Source organism: Neolamprologus brichardi, chromosome 11 (genome assembly GCF_056152115.1).
Source record: "Neolamprologus brichardi isolate AB-2024 chromosome 11, ASM5615211v1, whole genome shotgun sequence".
Classification (NCBI taxonomy): Eukaryota; Metazoa; Chordata; class Actinopteri; order Cichliformes; family Cichlidae; genus Neolamprologus; species Neolamprologus brichardi.
In genome coordinates, this window is record NC_142114.1 from 23,301,314 (window position 1) to 23,328,498 (window position 27,185).

The 27,185-nt window shown below is 38.3% G+C and overlaps 1 protein-coding gene across 2 annotated transcripts; it reads right to left on the reverse strand.

The window, feature by feature from the left end:
• On the reverse strand, positions 1 to 26,960 carry nagpa (N-acetylglucosamine-1-phosphodiester alpha-N-acetylglucosaminidase). 2 transcript variants are annotated; one of them, XM_006791750.3, is made up of 12 exons: positions 26,763 to 26,960; positions 22,796 to 23,001; positions 22,365 to 22,632; positions 20,192 to 20,331; positions 17,667 to 17,775; positions 13,555 to 13,683; positions 13,176 to 13,381; positions 11,682 to 11,729; positions 11,219 to 11,347; positions 8,893 to 9,024; positions 5,932 to 6,013; positions 1 to 2,821 (listed from the first exon to the last, which is right to left on the reverse strand). In XM_006791750.3, the coding sequence occupies exons 1-12, from the start codon at positions 26,843 to 26,845 to the stop codon at positions 2,554 to 2,556; spliced, it is 1,800 nt and encodes a 599-aa protein (XP_006791813.1). In that variant the 5' UTR covers positions 26,846 to 26,960; the 3' UTR covers positions 1 to 2,553. The 2 variants fall into 2 exon arrangements, with proteins under 2 accessions (XP_006791813.1, XP_087704508.1); XM_087848382.1 differs by lacking the exon at positions 26,763 to 26,960 and adding an exon at positions 26,629 to 26,704.
• Positions 26,961 to 27,185: the final 225 nt, after the last annotated feature.

The window sequence follows — 27,185 nt, forward strand, 5'->3', positions numbered from 1 at the left end:
AATGTATTTTATTAATAGAAAATCTTAAGTCCAGCATTTAGACTGTCTTACAGAGCAGAAATACAAATGTCCTCAATTCCCTCTTATTTTCTCAAATAAAGCCAAATAAAATGTGAAGCATTCAAGCAACACACAAAAAGCTGAAGATAGGAAACTCAGAACAAGTTAAAAAAAAAATCATCACTAAAAAAAAATGTAAAAGTGAAAGTAGGACAAAGTTATTTAAAGTGACAAGTGAGCAGCTCATGGTTAAGGTCCGAGGACAACTGTATGCTCCAGTCACCTGCAGGTGAAGGTTCAGCCTGTTTATCTCTGCACAGTTAAAACTTTGTCACTTTGTAGCAGCACTAGAGTTTCCTCATGGAAACACAATGCTGATATAGAACAACAAATAAACAAAGACAGGACAAGGCCAGTCAGTGAGAGGAAAAAAAAGACAAGTGCGTCTACAAAATAGGCTTTAACAGTTAGCATAATGCATAAAATCACTCCATAAACAGTTAATTAAAACATCAACATGACCCAGTGCCTTCTCTTTGTGCTGTTTGACAGTTAGTGCAGAATGAAGAAATCAAGAAATATAAGTTTCACAAAACATCTAGCAACAGAAGAAGCTAAGCCTGTTTTCCTGTTGGTTCACCGTCTTGATGAATGTTCTGTGGATTCTTCTCAGAATCCCCAGAATCCCACTGACTTTGGTGGTCAGACTTACTTTTCCCAAACAGCCAACTGAAGTCACTTCTAGAGCTAATTCCATGCAAACACAATCTTTATATAACACAGGACACTAATACAATAGTGTTAGCATGCTAACAAGATGATTTTACTTTTAAGCTAATGCTAAAAATGTTATCGTATACCAGTGAGCCTGCAAACTCCAGTGAACTGAAAACTGCAGTTCCTCTGATGGCCACTTGAGGCTGGCTCCAGAAGACTTTCATGTTAAAATGCCCAATTTTACAACATTAAAAGCATTTTTAGCTCTGGATCAAATCATCGAACTAGATCTGAACTGAGTACTGTTGGTACTTTTGTATAAATTCATGCTTGCTATTGGATAATATGGTCTCTTGTGAGATAGAGGCTGTCCAAAAAGTTTGCACTTCAGTTTTCGTGAGAGAAGTTTTAGTTTAGTAAAGTTTGTTAATTAGCGGTAATTAGTGGATTTCTGTTTCAATGTATTACAGTTTATGGATACAGTTTGCTAACCAAGCCTGCTTGCTTACAACTTAGTACCATAACGTCTTGTCTAAATATGATTGGTTCAGACACCACAAAACCAACAAGTCAGTGGCCAAAACACTATTGTTAAAGCCTGGTAATGAAGAATCTAAAGACCAGTTGCTATAGTACCAGCACAAGTTAAAACTCAAGATCTTTTTGCTAGCTTACTCAGAAGCTTTAAAACACATCTCACTGTGTTTGCAGCCAGATTTTCTAAAAGGTCAACTCTTTTAGTAATTTATTTTTCCTGACAACTGTAGCAGTCAGTCTTTATGGTGGTGTTTCAGTTAGCATACAATATTAGCACACTACTATGCTAAATGCTAACAAACCGACCAGATGACGTTGCTTTTGCATGATGGTGCTGTTTGAGTGCAAGAGCAGCGAGTATAATGGCCCCGACAACTGTGTTAGGTTGAAAGTGAACATAGAAACAAAAGTAAATGATTTCTACTTTGAACAACCAAAACGTGATATTTACTTTATTTTGCTTAAAACAAAAATAAATCATCTCATAAATACACTCTGGGTGATTATTCTTATAAATGACATAGTAATAATTTTCTTAATAACATTTAATATAAAATTGGCACTTTTCTACACAGAAATTCAAAGGGATTATTCACATTTATCTCATAGATATTTGAAATTCAAACATGTAGCTCAGTGCAAATTGAGTAAACTCTATCATCTTGTTTAAAAATTGTCTGATTGAACCACATTTTGCTTGGAACATCAAACGTTTTCATCTTCGTCTTCTTCATCTGATTAAATTACAACACGTGGAAAAGTTCGTCCTATCAGGAATCAGTATCATAAAGTAAGCTCAACAGTCTGGGTGTTCTTTGGTTACATAGCTTCACTGATCTTAAAAATACTGCTGATGCGTTCAAATTAAATCTGATTCTAAAAAGTCAGCTATGAAAAAATATCTGTTTTATACTAAGTGGAAAGATAATTAACTGACATTTAAGTGAAATAACCCATTAATGTGATCTTGTAATACAGATTCCTGACAAGAGTTTAAAGTTCTTCACAAAACCACAACTTTTCAAGTTGTGGTTTTGCTGGAGTTTAGCTGGAATGGAGACATTCAGATTGCTGATCAAGTTCCACAGCTGTAAACAAAAACCTTAGGCATGTATGTGGGTTAAAGACTGCAATAAAGCTGCTGTGCTTTGTCCTTTAGTTTCAGTTTCATTTTATCAGGAGTGTTGATAGAAACCTGTCATTGATAAGAAGAGCAAATAAAGCAGAGGATTACCGAGTTCAGCGTTGTCTTTTTGTGCAATAACTGTCTTCACTCACTATCCTTGGTCCTCTTGACAGCTACGACTGCCCTGAGTGTGAGGAAGACCAAATTTCATCCTGAGAGTCCGAGTCCTCCAATTGAAAATCCTCTTTCTCAGCTCTCTCAGTGTTGCCTCTGGCACATGAAGTGACTCCGTTGATGTTGTTCAGAGGGACGTACGAATAATCCTTGCGCTCGGGAAAGTGAGATGCCACTGAAACGGCACGGCAGGCCTGTACGAGGTGAACCAGCAGGCTGGCTGAGAGGACAGTAGCCAGGGTGAGGGTGATGATCAGCCACGTTCGCCTGAGGAGTGGAGGAGGTTAGATCATTTCAATGATGAATCCAGAAGCCACATGTATCAGTACAAAGCACTCACTGGCTCACTGTAATGAGAGCAAGCAAGGTTTCCTTACAGTGTGCTTTCATTTTAAAACTGGATTTTACTGAGTGACTGAGTTCAATTATGTCCACAGCTGTAGTTGTACTTGTGCAGTTTCTCCTTCTCCTACAACTTTAAACACCTTTTCATACAGGAACTGACCCACTTGTATGGCAGGGATAATATAAAGTTGTGGGAAATATGTGCATGTTTTTTTACATCAAATGTTTTGATTTTACTGTTACTTTCCACTTTTATAGTATTTTATAGTGAACCGCTAACAGTCCTACAGTAGCAAGATTTACTGCTGCAGGGAGATTAAATGCCCAAAGTGACAATGGAAACAATGTAGCTGATGGACATCAGTTGGGAAAACTATATTTAGACTATTTTAAAACATTTACTATATATAAAGAAAATGTTATGGGTATGCTAAAGAGAAAAAGGAGCCATTAAAAATTACTAATTGGATTATAAGTGTTGGTAAAAACCAAATCAGTTGCTAAAATAACTGCTTTAGGGTTAAAGTGTATTTTTCCAATGTATCTAATTCCGTAACTAATTTGTTAGCCTTCTGTTTATGTAGAATATGTAGAATATAGTGTAATACATTTATCATTTCCTGAAGCACCTACTTATATCTTTATTACTTGTTTTATTCACCCAAGAGTCCAAACATTTTAGGAACTATTGTATATTACAAAATGCGTGCCCATTAAATGTCTGGTGACCAATCAAAACAAAAAACAAATGTCTAACCATTTCAGCTCCAGTGAATTTTACAAAAGAACTATGTGTGTCAGTTCTGTTTAAATAGGATTTTTACTTCAATCGCACTACAGCAACATTTTCCTTGCCTGAAGTCTTTGTTATGCAAACTTATATATACACATTAAAAAGCCTATAAGACTGTGGACACCTGTATACTTGGCTAGTGTTGAGACAACGCCGGTCTCTCCGATTTTTTTGGTCCTGGTAGAGATCACGCTGATATGTTTCCATGTTTTACACAATCCTTTTATTACCCATTATTCTTACAGATGCATCTGGAGATTAGCACACTGCATTCCTATGCAGTCCTATGCTAAAGGCTGATCTAAAGAACTCCACACAACAGTTACAGTTATAACCTCTGGTCTCCTCCCCCTACAGTAAACACCCCCACAATGGAAATACACTAGTACAGTGGCCAAAGGTGCTGACACCCTGACCCCCACCTCCTTTTAAGGTAGTGTCTGTTTGCCCTTTGTCTGCCCCTCACCCTCAGTAACTCTTGCTTCATGCCCTGGGGGTGGGGGTTGATTGTCCTTCTTCCCTGCACCTCAGTTCTTTGTTCCCATCCCAGGCCTATTTTCTATTTTGTATCCTTACACCCATTACCACAATATTATAATGTTGCAAGCAATCACAACTATATTCTCTTTAACGTTGATGTACATTAAGGAATCTATTCTCAACACTAGCGGTCCTTTTAAAAAAAGAAGGGGGTGGGGGGGCAGTTAAACTTATGTGGAAACCTGGTTGTAACCTGGCTGCAGATGTGCAATGGATGTAAATAAATTGTCATGACAATCAACTACTAAAGCTAACAGGGTGCAGTGCCTCACTACTAATACATTGTATGAACAGTCTGCTTTTATTACAGTGGCTTTGCTCACTGGTTTGCAAAAACCCTTTGTGAAAGTAAACTCAGTCCCTTTATTCCCTTAAAACTGAAAAATAACATAAAAAGACGTTAAGTGCAAATACAAATACTTTTCCTTGTCTGATAGTAAGTAGTGAGAGGAAAAAGCAACAAGCCGTGAGAAGAAGTCTGAGACATTTCTCACATGTGGCACACAACATGAGATAGTCTGCTCAGGGTTTCTTCTGACCACTAGAAACTTTCTGTCAGTACTGAGGCAGTTACCTGGAGGAAGCTGCGTGCAGGACGACTGCTCACTTGCTTTAAAAAGCTACTTTCAGCTGCCTTCTTATTCACAAAGAGGTCATCATAATGTGGAGCTCTGCATGTTTGAATTGGCAGATTTTTACACTATTTGTGAGAGGCAGGTTAAAAACTGGTTAATATTCAATTAGACTGTGCATGACATTTGCATATATCTAATCAGTTTAACTGCCAGACTGAAAAGTTGGTGGTATTATTGTTACCGTGGTCTTGAGTCAGTATCTCCTTCACATGCTTGTTTGGATGATAAGGGACAGAAACAGTTAAAGATAACAGAGCTCCACCTACTTTGTCGCAGCTGATCGATCCCTGCCTGAAGTGGGAGTTGGTTTTGGAAAGTTACAAGAAATGAATGCCCTGGGGGAAGGGGATTTCAACGCTGACATGCACTTTGACTACTGCTGAATATAACAAATTGGAACGTGTCCAATTTTTTAACAAATAAGGTTTAAAGGGATTAGTTCTTTTTAAACATGTCCTTTCCTACATAAGTGACCAAACATTAGAAACCATAGCAACAACTAACAATCCCTCACTTCCATGTGAAAGGTAATGAGGCCAGTGAATGCATCCCACCCCCAGAGTGTCTTTTACATGCCTTGTTTACATGTAAAAGAGAGAGTGTGAGAGAAAAAGCCAAATGCGGGTCTGGGCTGCTTCAGATGTTTTCTATTATTATTAAACTGAACTACAGTATTTAGAGCAGAGGAAAAAACTGGATCACTTATTAACAGGATCTGTAATTTTCTGTATTTTCTGAATACATAGCAATACCATATATACATGGAACATGGCCAAAGCTTTAGATTTCACAAACAGCTTTTTAAAAGTTCTTGGTTCTGTGTGCTGCCAGTGTGGGTGAATAAGAATTCTTGAACCTCATTCCCATTCATATTCCTTCTTATTTAACACATTAATACTACATCGAGAGCTGAAATCGATGCTAAAAATAGTATCAAAATGGCAAAATGTAACCACTTTATTTTTTAAAAGGAAGACAATTTATTGAAAAGACCTCAAGATGCACAACAGGGTGAAAGGTGACAGGGGAGGGTGGGTTAATGTTGTGTGACCTTTGACACTTACTCTGTAAAATAAGGCCGCTCTCTGTAAGCGTCTTCTTCTCGCCTCCAAGATATAAACATCTTTCTAGCCAGGCAGTGTCCAGCTATGGTGAGGTGAGGAAAAAAGAACAAGAGACAAGTAAATGACAGAGGACACTGACCGTGGCTGGTCAGTGTTTTTAATCCCATCCTGCATGAAAAGGTAATTTTCTAACCCAGACTTCAGCCACAATTACACTGGCTGCTCCACCAGTAATTGAAATCTCCACAGCCAAACCTTGGATTTCAAATTGGTGTTTTTCCAAATAGAGCAGCATGGCCTACTTTTATATCAGCTCTGTATGAAATTTAACCTACAGGCTGTCACCATTAAAGGGATACTGGAGTAGTTATTAGCAGCTCAGGTTTCCAGCGCAGTTATAGATATTCAGACTATCACTGATGTAGTTGGACATGTAAATCAGTAATCAGAAACAAAGGCAAGAAATCAAAGATAATTATATGCAAGTCACACTAAATTTTGCCAACTTGTTACTCTTAGAAAAAGTATTTCTGAATTAAGTCTCCCGCTCCTGTGCACCTCTGGGGAGAGGTTTATGTTTCTGTGTTGGCTTTGTGCACACGATGCCTGCTACAGACCTCATCTCCTAAGTTATTGTTGGATAAAATATTGCATCGACCAATGAGTTAAACTGCTTAGAGAGACATATTTGAATATTAATTTACTATGTCTTTAACACTGATATCATAAGTCAACTTTGGAAAATGTTAACAGAATCAGGTGAAGACAGTATTTAAAGCTTCACGTTCTCCCATGTAGCACACAGCTTTAGATGTGTTGTCACGAGACTGAAAACACTGGAGGGATGGATAGTTAGAGCATGCAGTTAGGAAGGTAGGAAGGCCATTTGGTAGATATGAATCGTAGGTTTGTGGTTTGAACTGATACAGCGGTATCTGAGATAATTTTTTCTGTTTTTGTTGTTTCTATTAGAAACATAACAGAAGCAGTAAAAACATCAGATAATTGTGGAATTTCTCTTATTTTCACAAGTGTTGCTTTTGTGCAATGGTGGACGTAGACAAAATACTTTTTCTGTTAACGATATTATCTGCATTTTTTTTTAAGCATGTGGACACATGCGCACAAATGCAAATGCAAGACTCGCTTCTTCCTCTATGCGCCGTCTTTTGTTTATATAATAACTTCCTGCCCCAGGCGTCTGATTGGCCAGGATTTCTATACAGTTATGGTCATATTACCATCTGTTGCTGCTATGGTTTGCTCTTCACAGCCCTTGACACTGTGTTTTAATGTGTTCGTGTGGATGGAAATATTTTTCAAAACGGTGCTTGAGAGGATAGGATTTAAGGAAAAAAAGGAAAGCTGAAAACCCCCCACAAAAAACAACACCAATGATAATGATAACATTAAAGGGTATAATGTAATACAAGTAGAGAGCAAAGTGGAATTAAAGCCTCTTTCAAATAAACAATGATTGAACATTACTAACTTTTATGAGGATATTCACTGTACTAGTTTTGGCTACATGTACCTAATATTGTGAAAACAGATTGTAGAGCAGAAAGACATAACCGTATGAGTTACAGTGGAAAGTTTTGAGAGCTGACATGCAGGTGAGTAACATTTCCAGTCCTCCCAGATGAGCTGACACGGTGCTCCTCTGTTTAGACAGACGGCAACAAAGACAGAGCTGCTTCTACATCTGCTCTCTGCAAATATTGAATCATTTGCTCATGTGAGAATATGCACACTTCAACACAATGATAAACACCATCTCTGCCTTTTCTCCTCAGGCACACACATACTGAAGCTGATTTACATAGTGTCACATTACTTTAGTGTCTCTTCTCACACTGACTGTTTTTCTCACACATATTCTCTCACTTTCTTACACTATGTTCACTGTGTGAGTATCTCACCCTACTTTAAGGAGATGTGATAGAGAATGACTGAATCAACAAATGGAAATTTATTTGAAACAAAGTAACCAGTTGTAGGGACAGCTGGTTAATGTGTACATGTGTAGTGCTTATGGGCAGCAGGCAAATCAGTATTTAATATCTGCTCAGCTGTTTAACAGGAAAAAAGAAAAGAAAAAGAAAAATGTAAATGAGAAACACCACAGTGGGACTTCAGTTGCACTGAAACACAGTACAGATGACCACATTTTGAAATGTGATACAGTGAAACAGCAAAGTATGTTAAACATAAGATTTGGTCTCCAACCCTGTGGAACCACATGCTTTAAAAGGTTGCTACTTGCTGTGATTCGGTCAGAAGGCATCTATTAAATAATACTTTAGTTCATCTTTCTCCTCTCTTGTATGTTGGCTGTGAATTTTGCCCAAAAGAAAGCAGGCAAAGGAGATGAAACTGAGTTATTTGCATCTTGTTTCACTTCAAATTCTCTACAAAAACAACCATAAATGTTCCTGCTTTCACAACTCGCAACATAATTAATAATTAGTTATGGTGTAACGAACAGGCTAGGGATGAGGGAAAAGGAAGGAACAGAGGCGCTGTGCATAGAAAAAAAATTCAAACTGTTCATTCACGTGAAAACCCCTGCAGCTAATCACCAGCTGGATGAGAGCTTAAGGACAGGCTTTCGTTCATCTCTTTACCGCTACCATCAACCACCATATGACCCTGTGTGTACAAGCAGTATGTGTGCCTATATATGGGTCTGCACAGGAGTTATTGCAGTTTTGTAACAACTTTGTGTGAATTCTTTTTATTTCAAGCAGTTCTTTTCAGTTTACTTTATTTTCAGTCTGATGGTAAAGTTCAGGTAGAAGATATCACAATAGAAACACTTTTAAAATCAAATTGCCTCACAGTTGTGTAGACATCTCAAATCTAAATAAACGTATGGAAAAAAAATTGTTTCCACTCCAGGCTTTATGTAGCTTTAAAAAAAAAATTACCTTGGTTAACTTTAATAACCTTGGTCTGTACCTGTGTGTAAGGTGTAGTTGGTGCCTCCTGGCAGTGTGGTGTTGCAGCTTCCTGTTTGTGGGTCACATGGACACCGATCCTCACATTGACACTCATGAGCACAGGACAGACCGTAGAAACCCAGAGGACACACTGAAAGAAAGAGAAAAAAATGAAGTGAATTTACATTTTTTAATATTTAAATAAAGAACAAACAAATTTAGCAAACTAAATGGTTCATTTTGTGACTGAAATGGTCGTCAAGTTGGTTTTTCTCTGTTTCTGTTCAATCAAGTTTAATCGTCGGATCTTTTAAATAAGTTCTGAAAAGTTTTAATACCCGTTTCATTTTTACAGCCAAAATAAAAGCATGAATGAAAACAAAAAGTTTATTGAGTGACTTTACTCAGACTTTTTTTGTGATACACCTGTTCAACTGCTCATTAATACAGATATATAGTCAGCCAATCACATGGCAGCCTCTCAGTCCATTTAGACATGTAGACATGGTCACAACAAGCTGCTGAAGTTGAGTATAAAACTGAGTATAAGAGTAGGGAAAAAGGCAGTTTGGTGCCACACTGGTGGATTTGCATATTTCAGAAAGAGCAGATCTGCTGGGATTTTCCCCACACAAACATATGGTTGTCTGCTTTACAGAGACTGTTCTGAATATGAGAAAATATCCAGTTAGCAGTAGGGCTGGGCCATACCATACTGTTCAAGGTAATACCGGTATAATGTTGAGCAACGATAAGAAAATGAAATATCGCGATAGAATATGGGTAAAACACGCATGCGCAGTGCCTTTGTTTTCATACTCACATGGCGGAGAATGAGAAGGACGAAAGCGGATCGTGAATGAAACGGATGAACCAGAATTGGTTTGTAAAAATGTTGCAACTTCAGTGGTGTGGAACTGGTTTGGCTTTCGTCTGTCAGAAAGCTAAACAAAGCACTATTTTTGGTAGCGCGTGCTAGCGGGCCGTCGTTATTACCGTGTTTTTTGGAAAATACGGCACCCTTAAAATCAATCCTTTGATTTTTCTGAAAATCGACAGAGCCCCTTATAATCCAGTGGGCCTTATGTATGAATTCTGGTTGTGTTTACTGACCTCAAAATGATTTTATGTACACGGCGCTCGAAAATCTGTCAAATGTTTTAGTACAACTTTGCTAAGCTACGGAGCTGCACCGCTTGATGGATTGTCGGAGCATTACAGCTATCGTAGGCAGGAGCCTCGCGGAGTGAAACCTACTGTGCTTCAACATAATATTACTGTATTGTGTGTGTATAACCTCTTTTTAAAGTTTTGTGGATATTATACATGGTTATGCTGAGGATATGTCAGCCAACTTCCACTGGAAATGCCTTTTGGTTAAACTGTCAGCAAGGAATTTGCATTTGCACTGTTAAATTTTTATATAACTTTAATGCACATAAAAAACAGCTGCTTGTTTAAGTGATGGGTTTTTTTTTTTTTGCACTAATAAAGTTGAGGAGTTGTAAAGTATTTTGTCTAGTGTCAATTATATTGTCAGTTATATCGTTATCGCAAATTTTCAAATGTATATCGTGATAAATATTTTTGGTCATATCGCCCTGCTCTAGTTAGCAGTGGTTCTCCTTTTGAAAATGCCTACTTGATGCCAGATATGAGAGGAGAATGGCCAGAGTGCTTTGAGCTGACATGAAGGAAACAGTAACCCCAATCACCACTTTTTGCAAGCAAGGTTTTCAGCAGAGCATGTTTGAATGTTCAAGAAGTCGAACTCTAAAGCAGATGTGCTACGGCAGCAGAAGACCACACTGGGTGCCATTACTCCTCCCAAGGAGAGGAAACTGTGTCTACAATTTACACCTTCACACCAAAATTGGACAACAGAAGATTGGACAAATGCTGCCTGGTCTGATTAGTTTTAGTTTTTGCTGTTACATTTGGATGGTAAGGTTACAATTGAAAGCATGAATCCATCTTGCATTATATCAATGATCTCTATCTCTGGTGGTGGTGTGGTGGTGTGAGGAATATTTTCTTGGCACACTTTTGGCCCCTTCGTACCTGACCATGCCTTGAAGACCATAGTGTGATCCACATGTGACACATAATACTAACTTGTATTAAGTGGTGTGAATTCTAGCCAACACAGCAAAGGTCTAGTTAATGATTTCCTTCTACAGCATAAATAAAAATGGATGGAAATCAAGTTGCAGTTCAACACATGTGACAGAACATACATGCAATAGTTCAACACAACAGTAAAGAAAATCCTTTTATTTCCACTAAAATTCCGAGTGACTTTCAACAGGTCTGGGTGAAGTGACATTTAGCATGCATAGCTCTACCTTGCTCACAGTAGTTGCCATGGAAACCTGGAGGGCAGGTGCAGCGTCCGTGGACGGGGTCACAGGAACCGCCATTAACACAAGAGCAGGTCTGATTGCAGCCGTCACCATAGAAACCAGCGGGGCACTCTGCAAACAAAAAAACAAAACAAAACAACAGAGACGTTTCATGTAAGGAGCGTGTTTTATTTTTGTGTCACAGGACAGCAATCAAACAATGTGTGAACATACATACACATTTAAACAAAATATAACACAAATGAAAAAAAAAACAACGGTAAAGGTGCAGTGGGATGACCAACAGACCCACACGGGTGGGTAAAATGCCATATTTAATCAAACCATAACTCACCATTAGAGGCTGGTGTTGGTGAAAGTTAATGAGGTTGCGTATGTGTATAGAAGAACAAAAACATGTGTTTGCATTCTTGCGTATGTGTGACTAGATGAGGCTTTTGATTACCTTGGCTGCAGTTCTTTCCTCTCCAACCAGCATCACAGACACAGCCATCTGCAACACAGATGGAACAGACAGAAAGACATGAATCACAGAGGACAAACAATGAGTCAACAATCAGTGGGGAAAACAAGTTTGATCTTTCACTTATAATAATCCCCTCTAGGCAGGCTTGATATATAACTGTAAATACTGTGCTGCTCTACGCTTCCACCACTCAAGTCAAACTGCAGTTTGTATCCGATTCTGGAGTTTGGAGCATGTCTTTACACATTGAGCTGACAATCATTGTCAGCTAGAACTCACATCTGTTAACTGGAGTCATCTGACTTTTTAATTATGTTTGTGAAGTTTGGACTTCAGTTTTGAAATTCTACATTTTATTAGTCTGTTACTTTGCACTACTTAGCTGATATCCATGTCTGCGGATTTCAAAAGTACTGTTTATTGTGGCAGCTTGCCAACCAAGCTTACTAGTGTTTGCTGGTAACTTAGCACTCAACCCTCTTGTCCATATGTGGTGAACAACACGTACATCATAGCGGCTACATCTTTTCTAGACAATCTATGCTCCTACGTTAAGTCAATTCAAGTTCAATGTATTTTTATAGCACATTTTAAGCAACCTCATTTGACCAAAGGTCTGTACAAGTTATGCAAAATATACCCTATATATAACAGTCACAAAATTAACAATTATATATATACACACCACAAATCAAATAAAACAAAGAAATTAAGTATTTTGCATAATAAAAGCCAGAGTACTTTTGGCTCCTCAACTAGACCCAAAGCTAGAAAAAGTAGGTTTTTCACAGTGTTTTTAAATGATTAAGAGACTTGGCAGCTCTTATGTGAAAAGGTTTGTTGTTGCAAAGATTAGAAGCCACCATTGAAAAGGCTATATCGCCTCTGATTTTAAGTCTGGATCTATGATATCAAAGACCTCAGTGCTCAGCTAGGATTTTGCTGTCTCAAAAGTTCTGTTAGGTAAGGGGGCACCAAATCACTGACACTCTTAAAAAGAACCAATCAAATTTTAAACTGGATTCTGAAATGGACTGCAAGTCAGTGTAAAGAGGTCAGTATAGGTGTAATGTGTACACCTATCTGTAGGTCCTCTAAAAAGCAATGAAAGGAGATGTTGTTGTTTTAAAAAATAGACCCCAAGAGAAGCATATATTAAAAAAAAATGGATCCCAATAGAGAACCCTTAGGTATTCCTCAACCAAGTGGGGACACACATAATGAATACTGTCCTAAATGCACAGGGGAACTCCTATCTGACAAATATGACTGGAAATATTTAAAGGCTGTACTCTTAATACCCAGACATTGGACAAAGATTACTCTTAAACCAGCTGCAACTGCACTAAAAGCTTTAAAACTCAAATTCAGTACATCACTGATGACATGTTTACAGGGCTAAAGGTTTAGAATTACAGTACTATAAGTAATCCTGCTATTTTGCTTTATCTTTACCAGCACTTTCATACTTACTGGCAGTACAGATGCCATGGGGTTGGCAAGCTAATGGCTGACACACCAAAGAGTCACAAGCAGCACCCTGCCAACCATCATGACACAGACAGTGTCCGTCCACACAGTCACCGTGCTCGCTGCAGTTTGCTGGCTGGCATAGTCTTTTATGGATACACAAGATGGTGGAGACCTTTCGCTCACAGCGCCACATGTTATCTGGAATACTGGGAGGGAAGGAGATGTGTTGACAGCATGGAAGGACAGAAAAAAGTCTATTAAAAAAAATCAACCATTTATTATTTATCTTCTACACCTATATCCACACTTTAACATTAAATGTTGGAGAATAAAAAAGTAAGTGTAAAGTTTCACAAGTGTGAAGGGACAACTCACTCACCAATGATCAGATGGATAGCTGGCCAAAACGCCATTTTTAACATAGGTGGCAGATCCGCCCCCATCCAGATTAATGGCATTGATCACTCCATGCTCCTTCAGGAAATCAGCCATCTCCCAAAGACTCAAACTGTGTTAAAAAAAAAAAGCAGCACTGAAAAAACTGAAGACAAACATTGTGTTCATAGACATGTTGAGGACTTTAGTCATACTGGCAGCGTGTCAGAATCAGTGACTGCCAAACAGCCTGGTGCATCTGTTACTGTTCTGTCTGTCTACATTTTTTTGGTTCTGTGTTTGTAATTATGTAACTACCATGTTTCTCTCACAAAATCTTGTGCATGAGTGATTCAGCTTTGTGTATTGTATGGAAACAAACATGCATGGGTGTTGCATTAGCTTGGGCTACAAATTCCTTGGTATATGCTGCTGTACATTGCATACTCATCCCCACATACAAAAACAATAAAACAAAACAGATATCCATTTACAAGAATATCTCAAATAACTGTATACAAACATTCAAACATCTTTGGTCAAAGATTATATATTTCAGACAGTAGAAATTACTTCTAAAAGCTATCTAAAAGCTTAGTCTCCAATTTGTCTTTTGCAAACAGTGTTTTTGATCTTGATTCTGTATGATGTCAACAAGGGGAGGGGGATATACTTAATATGGTCACCTCGGGTACACGGTAGCTCTGGGTGTGTGTGTCCACAGAAGCCCCCCTCTGTCATTTAAATCTTTTTTGAGAGGCAGTCATGCAGAAGACAGCTGGCCTAAATACACAGTGTCCTTTAAAGGAGAGGAGCTATCATGGTTTGCTACAGACAGAAGATGACCTGGGGGCCTGCACCAAAGTCCATTATTTTCCACTGTGAATGATGCAAGCAACTCTAGTGGAGTCACAGTTTGCCACAGGTTTTCATGTGTCACCTGCCTGCCAACCTTAAAAAGAGTGAGTCTTTTCAAGGATTCAAGGCTAGAGAAGAAAAGAAAGGTGTGGGATGCTGTAGATGACGTAACTTTAAAATTGAAACTGTGACAATAGATGACAAAACCTCATCTCAGTAGTCTGGCTTAACTTTTGTTTTGTTAATCTAAATGGAATGAAACAACCATTAAACTCTGCAAATAATTAAGATTATGCAGATTAAGATAAAAATGATAAATGATAACTAAAGATAATCTCTTTAGTCCCTGAAGAGAAATATGTTCTTGATCATGAGAGCATGCAGACCTGCTTGTGTCAGAATTAATACAAGAAGAACAAATACCAAAATTTATTGTTTTTCATTTACTCAGTATGATTTACCATCATCGTGGTGACAATGGCACTATAATATGAGAAATAAAGTATATACAAAACACAAAATCTTCAAAAGGCAATGAGTCAAAAACACTGCAGTCAAATATTTTCATGTTGTTGGCATTTAAGGACTTTACTTTATGTTTAGGTTTGTCTGGCCAAATTTCTAAAACAGACGCCTGATTATTTCACTAATCGCGTGTGGAGATTAGGCTGAAAAGTCCAAAAATGGCCACTGTACTGTGGATAAGTGGTTCTTCACAGTTAAGATGTCTCGCAATTCAATGCTAATCAATGCATCACATAATGAACTCAGAATGATTAATTAATTGTGAAAATAATCATAGATTAAGTGTCTGACTGGCTGATCATCTATGGCAACCTCCACTAGAACTAGTTAAGAATTTCAAAGAACTAGCATGTCGTTCATGGAAACTAGAGGTCAGTTTCTGAGGTCACAGCTTCCTTCAACCTGACTTTTTCATGTTTTATTGAGTGGGAGGTGGCCCTATATTGAGCAGAGATATACAGAGGGCAGCAGACACGTTCAGACATGTCCGATTGTTGTGCTTTTGAAACCCCGATCATAAACACAACAATAGAATATCTGAAGTCAGTGCAGGTCTGTGGGGTCACAGCACTAAAGGTGGAGGGAAAATTAGATCAATGCAATTGACTGGTGGAGTATCTAAGAGGGTTGAGCTAATATAAGCCTGATAGTGTTATCGGATCTCTGTTTACCAGAACCCCTGTTTACTACATTCACTGTCAGCTTGTTTTTATTTTTCAGCCTCCAAATGACCTCGACCTGCATTAGTCCATCATCTTGTTGTTCAATGCTGTCCTGAGATGTTGTTATTGATTAAACTAATCTATAATTAACAGCTATATTTTTAAACAACTTTTTTTTTTTTTTTTTTTTTGCATCTTGTGAAAATATCATTTCTCTGCAGAGTTTGTGGACTCATTTTTATTGTTGCTGCTTCTAAAAAACAGATGTTTTGTTGTCAAAACAAACCTACAAGACAGAAAACAAGCAGGTCGAATAAGCTGTGTGTGTTCATGTGTGTTTTGTGTGTTTACGCTTGAGCATGTGTTTACATTCGTGATGTGTCTTCTTAAGCCTTTTCCCACCAAAATACCTCTGGGGGGTTTGTGTGCGCTATGAGTTCAGGAGCCATCCCTGAGGGTCTTCTTTCTTTTGTTTGTTTCCTGGGGGAGGCAAAAGCAGATCTAATCCTTTGTAGGCTCTGGAAACTGCTGCTCAGTGCTAACTTGGCTGTTTCTGCTCAAAGCTGATTGGCTATTTCTGAACCTTTTGTCCTTGACGGCCAGAAGTCTTCACCTCTTCAACCTCGCCATTAACAGTGTGAAGTTTTACTGACTGACAACAAAACAACAATGCAGCAACCTTGCCTACATTTATAAAACCCGGTGCTGTACCCTGGTGTTGTGACAATAATTCCCTCCATTGTTCTCATTGTTTTTATGGTTTAAAAAAAGAAAGTAATCAGAAAATAAAAACTGATCAGTAGGATGTTGCTGCAAAATGTTTGCAATACCTTACAGCCAAACCAGTACCTGTTGTGAAAAGTTTGAGAGGGTCTTAGGGCTGCTCACTGAGCCCAGATCAGCCAAAATGTCTTTGTTAGACGGTCGTTAGGTAATTTGTCTTGCTTATTCTCTGATATTTCCTGATCTCAACAAGGAAGCTGCCAGTGTTAGGCTGTATTTTATCTGGGCAAAGTCCTTGTGTAGATGCTTGTGTCACAAGATCAACAAAAGATAAACACTCATGGATTAAGTTTGGTGTTGGTATAAAACAAATTTTAAAGATTCACTTTTTTCGAGGTTTTAAACATCTTTAGTGTTGAGAATAGATTTCTTAATGTACATCAAAGGTAAAGAGAATATAGTTTGTGATTGCTTGCAACATTATAATATTGCGGTTAATGAGTGTAAGAATACAAAATAGAAAAAAGGCCTGGGATGGGAACAAAGAACTGAGGTACAGGGCAGGAGGACAATCAACCCCCACCCCCAGGGCATGAAACAAGAGTTACTGAGGGTGAGGGGCAGACAAAGGGCAAATGGGCACTAAGGAGATGGGGGTCAGGGTGTCAGCACTCTTGGCCACTGTACTAGTGTATTTCCATTGTGGGGGTGTTTACTGTAGGGGGGAGGAGACCAGAGGTTATAACTGTAACTGTTGTGTGGAGTTCTTTAGATCAGCCTTTAGCATAGGACTGCATAGGAATGCAGTGTGCTGATCTCCAGATGCATCTGTAAGAATAATGGGTAATAAAAGGATTGTGTAAAACATGGAAACATCTCAGTGTGATCTCTACCAGGACCAAAAGAATCACAGAGACTGGCGTTGTCTCAACATTAGAAAACCAGCAGGTGGAAAATATGCAAACAGTCAACATGTCATTTTCATGGTCATGTCAAGTCTTTCAATGAGCTGAAGTAAACAGGAGACATTCCAACGTACATGGAGGTTGTTTTTGTCTTCACTGTGTGTGAAATCGGTTCCTGGATATTAAATTCCCACTTGGGACATCCTGTGTTGACTCAAACACCAGTGAATCACTTCAAGCTAACAGGATAAATTGACTCTTTTCTTACATTTACACCCGTGTTTGCCGTTTCTTTTCTAATGGTTGGAGAGTAGATAGCTTCCCACTCACTGTGTGGTAAATTTTAAAACAAATTGTTTCAATTTCATCACTACTTCTTGCTTCAGATTTCTTAAAAAGAAAACAGCATTGTAAACATTGTTTATGTCCTTTCCTTTTCTTACCCTCGTGCTGTTGTCTGTCCATCAAAATGAAACAGGATTAACCTTCCCTCTGCATCGTGGCCCACTGCCGTCCTCGCTGAAACTACATCCACAAAAGTGTGGAAACCCCCTGTGAAAATATGAGAACATGCTTTTTTAATTATGATGTACGATTAACAGTTCAATAAAACCTGTTACCGTAAATCAAACTGTCTTGGATTTATCCCACCATAGAACTCAGGATCTACAGAAATGTGCACACCAGTATGAACCAGTTATTCCAGATTAGGAGTTTTGTGATTAATTAACTCAATATTTTGTCTTTTTTATGCTGACCTCACATTTGGGAATTTAAAGTCTAACACCTTTTGCTAACCATGCCTTTACATCCAAATGATGCATTACAAAGACATGACTCAATAATGCCTCAGTGCTGCTATTTCAAGCTAATGGCTGATTTAAACTTCTGCAGTGAATGCTTGTAGAGCCTACAATGTAATATGTAAGTCCCCAACGTTGCTGCTGGCATTTATGTTTGTGCTTGGTGCATTATGTGTCAATTACCTTGTGGTCATGTCCCTGCGTTTTATATTCCCTATTCCCTCCTGGGTCCCTACTCTTTGTTGTTTTTGGGGGCCAACATACTTTTCCCTCAAGTTCTACCATTTCTTTGTACACCCCTCACATCCATACTGATAGTTTCATCAATGTCCTTTCAGGAATTTGCTGACATTTGTGAGTCCTTATGTTGAAGCTGACATTAATATTCCTTATAGTGAGATGTTGATTGTTATTCTCTCACTGATAAATTCAAAAACTGCAGTGAAAATTAGTCAGAAATGTGTTGAGTTACAGTGTAGTTTATGTCATAGGGTAGGGGTGGGCAACTCCAGGCCTCAAGGGCCGGTGTCCCTGCAGGTTTTAGATGTGTCCTTGAACCAACACAGCTGATTTAAACGGCTAAATTAGCTCCTCAACATGTCCTAAAGTTCTCCAGAGGCCTGGTAACGAACTAATCCTGTGATTCAGGTGTGTTGACCCAAGGTGAGATCTAAAACCTGCAGGACACCGGCCCTCGGGGCCTGGAATTGCCCACCCCTGTATAGGGTTTCCACTTAAGCATACATCCCCAGTAACAAGACCAAACATTTAACTGAATGAATGAAGAAAAAGCAATTACTTTTATTAGAATGACCAATAAAATTTGATAAAAATATTATTTCAATGTTGTGTCTTTGCTCCAAAACAATGTTTAAAATCACTTTTTGTTTCAGTATGGTTTGATTTAAGGGTCAATCCAGGGTGCCAGTTCAGTTCAGTAAAGCTTTAAATACTGTGATCAACTGTTGGCTACAGGAACAAGGCAGCAGCTATTGAAACAATAAGGTCGTGACCTTTGAATTTTTTTCTGGGAGCCAGGTGCTCCAACACTTCACGAATTTAAGGTTGCTGTAAGTGTTCCCTATATACAACTAAATTAAGGCAAGCTGCATGACATTGATGAGTAATGTGGTTTTTGGCCATTACATTTAGTCATTACTAATATCTATCAGTCAATACTGAGAACTACTACTTATTCCAGCTAGCTGGTACACAGAGACATATAGTAGTGTACTGGCTGTTAATGGGCAACACATGAAAGGCTGCACCATGGCTCTTGCGCTGCTCTATATTTTTCCATGTTATAAATTCAGCCTTGAAAAAAATTTATGGGTTGATAGATAAGGCTAAATAAGACAAAATAAAAATTACTTTAATAACGACTATAGTGGCTTAGGATTAGTTTGTTCTTTGTGTAAGACAAATGACTCTAGACGTGTCATGTTTATCATCTGGCGCCATGCCACACCCCCCTGTGTTAGTTCAGAGCTAGATTTAGAAAACCTGGGTCTACACACATGATAACAGCTGTTAATTTTAGTGAAGACAGAGAGTGTAAGCACAGACAATGTAAAAGAATTAGCTGTCTATAAATGTAAAGACATTGTGGGCATTATGAACAGGCCTCTGGGTTATGCCAGTACTGAAGTACTCTAGGCAGTTAGTTACTGAATCTGATCGAATAAGCCCCAGACAATTCCAAGGTCAGAGAAAATGATGCTGGACAAGCATTGAGTAATCTAAAATAAATTTGATGAACTCTGTTTTTTTAACTGAAATCCTGAGAATTTTTTTTTTTTCTTTTGGGGGGGGGGGGGTTACTGACAGGCTGGAGCCATGAAACAGTTTAACGTAACCAAAAATCTGGGTTAGGACGGTCCTAATATCAAATTTTCACTATGCAAGTATCGTGGAATAAGACTTAATTTTACAGATAATACTGCAATATCCATATAACATTTAAAAAAATTCTACCAGTCAGAATCAACCTTTACTTTTATTTGCTTAACTTCAGTTAATAACTAGTCACCATTAATATCAGTATACCGTGACAAGATTTATAAATATCTCTATTTCTCAAATCCTAAAATCTTACGATTGAAAACCTTTATACATACATGTGGTCAAAGAAATGAATACAGCTGGATGTGGATTTGCATCATTACCTGTTTCCTGTGTCTTGTTGCACTCGGCCTCAATGCTCTCATTGATGTAAATTTCGCCGTTTCTCAGTAACCACACCACCCCGCTGACTAATTGGACAAACGGATTGGACTGATCCAAAACGTCATCCTGAGATAGATACCTGAACGGTAACAGGGGAGAAAGGAATTCAAAAAATATATAAATAATAAAATAAATATAATACTACTGTAGTACATATTATAATTTCATGTTTCTATATTTGATATCTGTGGTGATAAATAATGCTGGTAGGTAATCCTCTACTTTAGTCCAGGCTGAAATGTCTGACATCAATTTGCACAGTTTTTTATGCACCCCAGAGAAAACAAAGAATATTTTTTTACTTTTGTGTTACGACTACTAACAAATCCTCTTTTTTACCACTTTAGGTTCAGGCAGCTTTATTAACTTTAACAGCATTTCTGTTAACTTAGAGGGATAACGTTAAAACAGCATAGCACAGTGGTTCCCACATTTGTACTCGCTGTAGCTGTTTGATGCATCTCTTAAAAAAACAAACAAAAAAAACAACACAACCCACACACAGACATCAACACTTCAGTTATCTAACAGCCTATTAGTCATATCAAACAGCAAACAGCTGTTTGGACTCTGTACTTGATTTAGTTTAGTAGACAAAGGCTACTGAACTTTTGGACACTGTGTCTACAAAGAAAAACTGAGCTCAGCTCTATCTGGAGGTGTAAACAGCCTAACAGTCACTTCAAACTAGGACCTAAAACTGTCATTTTGTGGGCGAAGCAATGCGTCCTATTTTAAATCAGAGGTAGGTTTATTATGAGCTCGACTGACAGGTCATGAACGGCACAAAGGGCCCAAGCAGGACTGTGAGCAGGTTATTTTTTTACTGAGGTCCACTCGCTCCCTGGGAGTGTGACCTACAACACAAACCACATCATGTTGCATCATGTGCATTTCTGACCTCAGTTATCAAACAAACAAGTTACATCGAGTACTTCATGGTTTAAAGATAGACGATGAGCAGATGTTTGTTTTTGTTCATCGAGGAAAATGTGGTGGCTTCACATATGAGTGTTATTTAACTTCTAGTTCAATTTTAATGTGAATCTCTTTAAAGCATTAATGTAAAGATATGCAGTTTTTTCTACAACAACTTGACAATAGTTTAATGTATTTCCACTGATTTAACATGCTACAATGATAAACACTAGTTAGATCAGTGAGTGATTCAGACATGAGCTCATCTTCTTTTGTTTTTCACATTAAAAAAAAGAGCATAGGTTATAAGTTATGCAAACAGGAAGTCACTGTATTGCAAATGTGCATTACTTGGGACAAAACCTGAAAGAGGCCAGTATCAGAGGCAGAGGTGAGAAGATATTTTAACACCATGATGTCAGGTACAGATAAGAACAAAGAGGGAATGGAAAGAGGTTTGTTTTTATTCACGGTGTGGTTTCTGGCTGCTTGAAAACACTGATGATACAAACCGTGAAAGTGGGCTGTACCTTGTAAAAATAAATGCTGGCTTGTACGTTGAATATTGTAATCTGAGAGCTCAATCTAGCAGTAATTCTACAATTATTGGTAACTTCACAGCGTGTCTTCTGTCCTGTCTTGCTCCCTTCACCCCCCCTAACTGGTTGCAGCAGATGGCTGCCCCTCCCTGAGCCTGGTTCTGCCAGACATTTCTTCCAGTTAAAAGGGAGTTCTTCATTCCCACTGTTCCCAAGTGCTTGCTCATACCAGGATGTTTGATTGTTGGGGTTTTCTCTGTATTATTGTAGTGTCTATGCCTTTAAATATACAGCACCATGAGGTGAGTGTTGCTGTGATTTGGTGCTATATATAAAATTGGATTGACACAAACATCTTTTTCCTTTGTTTTAGGATTTTTATCTTTTCAGGAAAATATCCAACAGTCGGCCATATAAAGCACAGATGCCTGACAGAAACGGTATTTGAGACACACCTGTCAGAGGAGAAAACGTACTGTCTGTCTGTAAAACTGCATATAAAACATTACCTCACCTCGGATCATGTCTGGTCACGCAGATATCTTTGAGTATTTGGATGAACTCATCCTTTGTCTTTGGGGCTATGATCTAATGGTGAATCAACAATCACTGTAATAGATTTCTCTGTTTTACATTTTCAAGCCGCATTTCTTACCCAAACACTAGGCTGCCGTCTTTTCTGATTCCAAACTGGGCATTTTGCAGTCCTCCACTGTCCCGCACCACCCTGCCGTTGCTCACCACATTTCCCAGACACTCCTTTGTTCCTGTATTGAAGAAACCAGCATTTTGCGCATACAGGCACTCAGCCGCTTCAGCCGTCTCTCGTACTGTTGCCCTGACTCTCATTTCGCAGCCGCCTGGCCCCCCTGGCTCCAACACAGACACCGTCCTCAGGGGGTCGTTGACCACTGTCATGTGTCCTGGTAAGAAAGCCGCAGCAGGATGAGGTGAAATTGAATCTTCAGTGATATATAATAAAGGATTCTTGCCAACACTTTGAGATGAAGGGGGAGGGATCAATAAATCAAACACCAGAGATTGATATTATTTTTTGTTCCTTTAACTTATGATGTCATCACTAACCATAAACAATTCTGGAGCTCCCCGGAATATTCGACACAAACAACTTGGCCTCAGCAACCGGCTGCCCGCTGCGGTTACTGGAGGCCCAACTCTCATAGGTGGTGTTGCCATGAATGATGGGCTGACAATCCCTGACATAGCGATGAGAGTGGGAGGGGCCGTGGCCTTGTGTGTACGGCAGCAGGATGTCATCGTCCATAGACTCTCTGCAACGAGAGAAGAGTTGTTGGTCTTAATTGAAAGTGACAAAAGTCAATTAGAAAGTGCCACCTGTGGCAGGTGTTGCATGCAAAAACATTTTATGTGTGTGTGGGTGTGCCTTTGGTTCCAAGTTGCACCCAAGTGTTTGTATGTTAGAACTCTACCTATAGACAGACAAAGGAAACACCCTGTCTCTACACAAAGGCCAATGTAGAAATAACATTTCTCAAGTGAACTTAGTAGATAGTTGGACAATGTTCCATCACAATTCTTTCAAGACTGTCTGGAGACTGAAAAAGGTTTTACTGGGAAAAAAAACAGATAAATGAACGGACCTGTTAATCCCTTCATTGATATAAAGACATAACTGAATCTTTGTGTACGTTTTTGTGCAGAAATGCCAAATATTTTCTAGTTCCAGCTTCTCACAACAAAGCTCTGGTGCTTTGTTTTGTCATATACTGCCAACCTATCACGTATCATATTATTCTGGACAGTTTTTTGATCAATGCCAGCAAATTGAATATTACTATGGGTTCTTTGAGATTACAAGGGGCTCCATGCTTTTATAACCAAAACAATAATAATAAAAAAAATACAATTATTGAAATCATTAGTAATCATTAGTTAGTAGCCAACAAATATGTGTTAAAAACAGACACCTCGACTAATATTAGATGCTGCAGTTTCGCTAGAAAAATAAAAGCAACAAAAATAACAAATCCTGATATCCACTGCACCAACATGCAATGTCAACAAACCCTTTAGTAGCTCAGTGTGTCCCATTGGCTCTCTGTGAGGAAGAAAAACATTCCCACATCTCCAAAAATAAGAGCTACAAAAAACCCCTTCCCCTTAGGGACGCTGTGGAAATAAAAAACGCATTTGCGTGTTAATCTTTAAACAAATAAATCATGTGAGGACATATTTTAATGGAGCAAATTTCATCACAGCCTTAGCTGGTCAAATCACAGTTTCATCACATGAAGGAATGTGTTTTCAAAAGTGCTGATTTGTGGTTTCTGCTCAGGGTCATGCAAAAATAGTCCATGCGCAGCCTGTTTTTTTTTTCTTCTAAATCTTCAAAGATCCCATTATTACTTGAATGTTGAACTCTTACTCCTTAATTTGGTTTCTTAGAATTCTTATATTCTGAAGTATATATACAAAACAAATAACTTGTATGTATGCCCACTGCCCAGTAAGAATATTTTGGTCCTTTTAACTATATTTTTTATTCAGGTTTCAATGAAACCAATAGCCTGATGGCCCAGAGCCAATAAAAACGATGTCACTGGCCAGCTGGCAGTTTTTCCACCATTTGAGTTTGCATGTGAACCAACCTGGCTGAAATGAACCCTCCCTACTGAGAACTTTTGCTGTAGCCAGTATTTTTTCCACTAAAAGGGCCATAAATGTTCTTTCTCAAACCACCTGTTTGGACCTCCTAACATCTACCTCTAGTTTCTTCATTAAGGTGTGTTTTACAGTGTCAATGCACAATAACATCAAGTTGTTTTATACTGTAAGGTAAAGATCCTGCAGTATTTAGGAGAAAACCCTAACATTCAAGCGACCACCTATCAGCAAACACTTTGAGATTGTGGAAAGGAAAAACCCCACGACAACTTGGGGAAGAGAAGAGGAAAAAAAGCTAGTCCAACCTAGAATCTATTAACTAGTTTTCAGCTTAACACTGAGACAGGATGTCTCTAATTTTAGAGGTATTGCTTACATGAAAAAGGAAGACCTACACATTTGTTTAATGTGAGCACTGAAGGAGATATCCTGGCAATAAGATTTCTCACAGTGTTGCTAGGTGAGTATCTGGTTAATTACATCAGTTCTCTCTGAATTTAGGAAAAGAAAATTACAGGACATCCAGGCGTTTATATATTTAAGACGTGCCTGTAGCTTAAATGTGTTATCTGGCTTCACAGATAAATATAGCTGGGTATCAACTGCATAGCAAAGATTATGTATGCAGTATTACAAGCATGCATGGATAGTACTGCACATAGATATGTTTCAAACCATTCCAGTGCAGTTTCTTTTTAATACCAGCAGTATGTTCTAATCTCTGCAGTAAAACATTGTGGTCAGTGGATGCTGCAGTCAAGTCTAACAGGGCAAGCATAGAGATGAGTCCACTGTCCGAGGCATAGGAAAATAATTTGTAACCTCCACTAGTACTGTTCCTTTGCTGTATTTAACTGAAACTCTAATAATATTATTTAACTATTTATTGCAGATATCTTTAATAATAACAGTGTATTCATAATACCAGTTGAGCTGTGCTAGGAATGTCTAGAACTACTAGGATTTATTGTATAACCAATATATAACCAGTGCAACCACTAAACACAGTCCTTTACCTCTTAATTAATTATTAATATTAATTAAATATTAACATATAGAATATAAAACTTGCTTATTGCAAATCAGTATGTGCATTCAAAGCAAAGGGGGTTCCATTTCAGAGAGTGTTTAATCTCAGCTGTTCTGAATTAGTTTAATCTCATTAGGTGTAGAATACTGGCTTATATTTTGTTTGTATATTTTCTTACATTGTGAGTTCTTGTGCTTTGCACCTGTCAGCGCTGACGGACTCGTAATGTACTTGAATTTATATTGTACTTTTGTAGTCTAACTGACCTCAAAGAGCTTCTAACAACAAGTCACACTTTTAACTATACATTTATATAACACTTTAATACATAGACTTCATGTGCCTGTAAGTACAGAATTCCTACTTATTCAGACACACATGCATTTAGACAGTGGAAAGAAGCTAGGCTACCAAGAGAAAGCTCAGTACCTGTTTTTCCGGTTTTTCCCTCAACCTCTGTAACTGCTGTCCCATAAAAAAAAATACACATACATGATTGTTGGATCTAAAAACCATCTGAATAGATATGGGTCAAACTGACCCACATTTATTCAAAGAGTGGTGAGCCTCTGTGTACAAAAATTTGTAGCACCTGTACAATAGTATAAAACCTTAAATTATTGTAATTTGTGTATTTTGGTTAATTTTAGGAGAAGTCATAACGTTTCTGGCTAAAAGAATGATATTTAGGCTTTACTTGCTACTGTCAAATATCAAAACTGATCCAATTTAAGTTTCAAGTTTATGATACATCAGCGCCGTCTTGTGGCCAATAAATCCAACTGCGTCAACATTTTTCTCCAGCCGTCAACTTCCGTGTTAAATGAAACCAAAAACATGACGGCTGATCTTGTGACCAAAAGTTTGGGTTAAATAAATATTATGTACAGTTGCAATCACAGAAACACGGGAAAAGTTAAGTGTAAAGAACACTGTTAGTTAGTGTGAAGACATTCAATCGAGCCAACCACAAATGACTTACACGTGTTTGTTAATGCTGTTATTATTTATTATTAGGTGTATTTAAATAAGCACATTAAATTACGTACTGTATTTGCGGTTAATAGTGAATAGCCGCAAGAGTGAATAGTAAACTCTGGACTCTTCTGATAAGACTTTAAACATTGGACACTGTTGCCCAACAGCTGGCAAGTGACTTTACCTAAGTTTGTATGCTGACGTGTAGGTAATTAAACACTGTACATTAAGTCAACTTCATCCCGAAATATCGTCAGCCACCTACCTCAAGTGATTTTTTTAACCAGAAAAAGAAAATGAAGAAGACACGTTTCTTTTAATCTTTATTCTTGGCTAACAACAGTTAGTTAGCAGTTGACTCTATATAACGGTTAGCTCAACCAGGAAGTAGCGCCTTACCGGGTATTTGTGGTCTGGGACAGCCGGACACAGAGCCACAACAGCAGCCAGACACACGTACATTTCACCGACTCTGTTGCCATATGAAGAGGAAAATTAGCCTGTCAAACTCCTGTCTCCTCCCGTGGATCCCACATCCTTATCAAAGCCAGCAGAAAACACACGACAAACCTCTTTTCCTGCTAAATTTCAAAATAATGGTTGCTATGTTGCACATCATTGTCAGAAGAATAGATATGGAAGTTATTTCATGTCTTTTTTGTAATATGTTCGTAAATCATTCAAAAACAAACAGAATCTCCCCTTATTTTAATCATAAACTATTTGTGGTAAATGTGAGTATAGGATACCGGCTCTTATTTTGGCAGCAGGGTCATGCCATATCCGGTGGTGTTACCGGTAACCACAATAAGTTCAATTGAA

Bases quoted from the DNA above. Each gene is read 5' to 3' on its own strand.
- nagpa (XM_006791750.3), bottom strand. From the start codon at position 26,845: ATGGCAACAGAGTCGGTGAAATGTACGTGTGTCTGGCTGCTGTTGTGG. The intron at 11,348-11,681 runs GTAATCAAAAGC...TTTTGTTTGCAG, and splicing joins AGGAAAGAACTGCAGCCAAG to AGTGCCCCGCTGGTTTCTAT. The intron at 9,025-11,218 runs GTAGAGCTATGC...TCTTTCTTTCAG, and splicing joins TGGCAACTACTGTGAGCAAG to TGTGTCCTCTGGGTTTCTAC.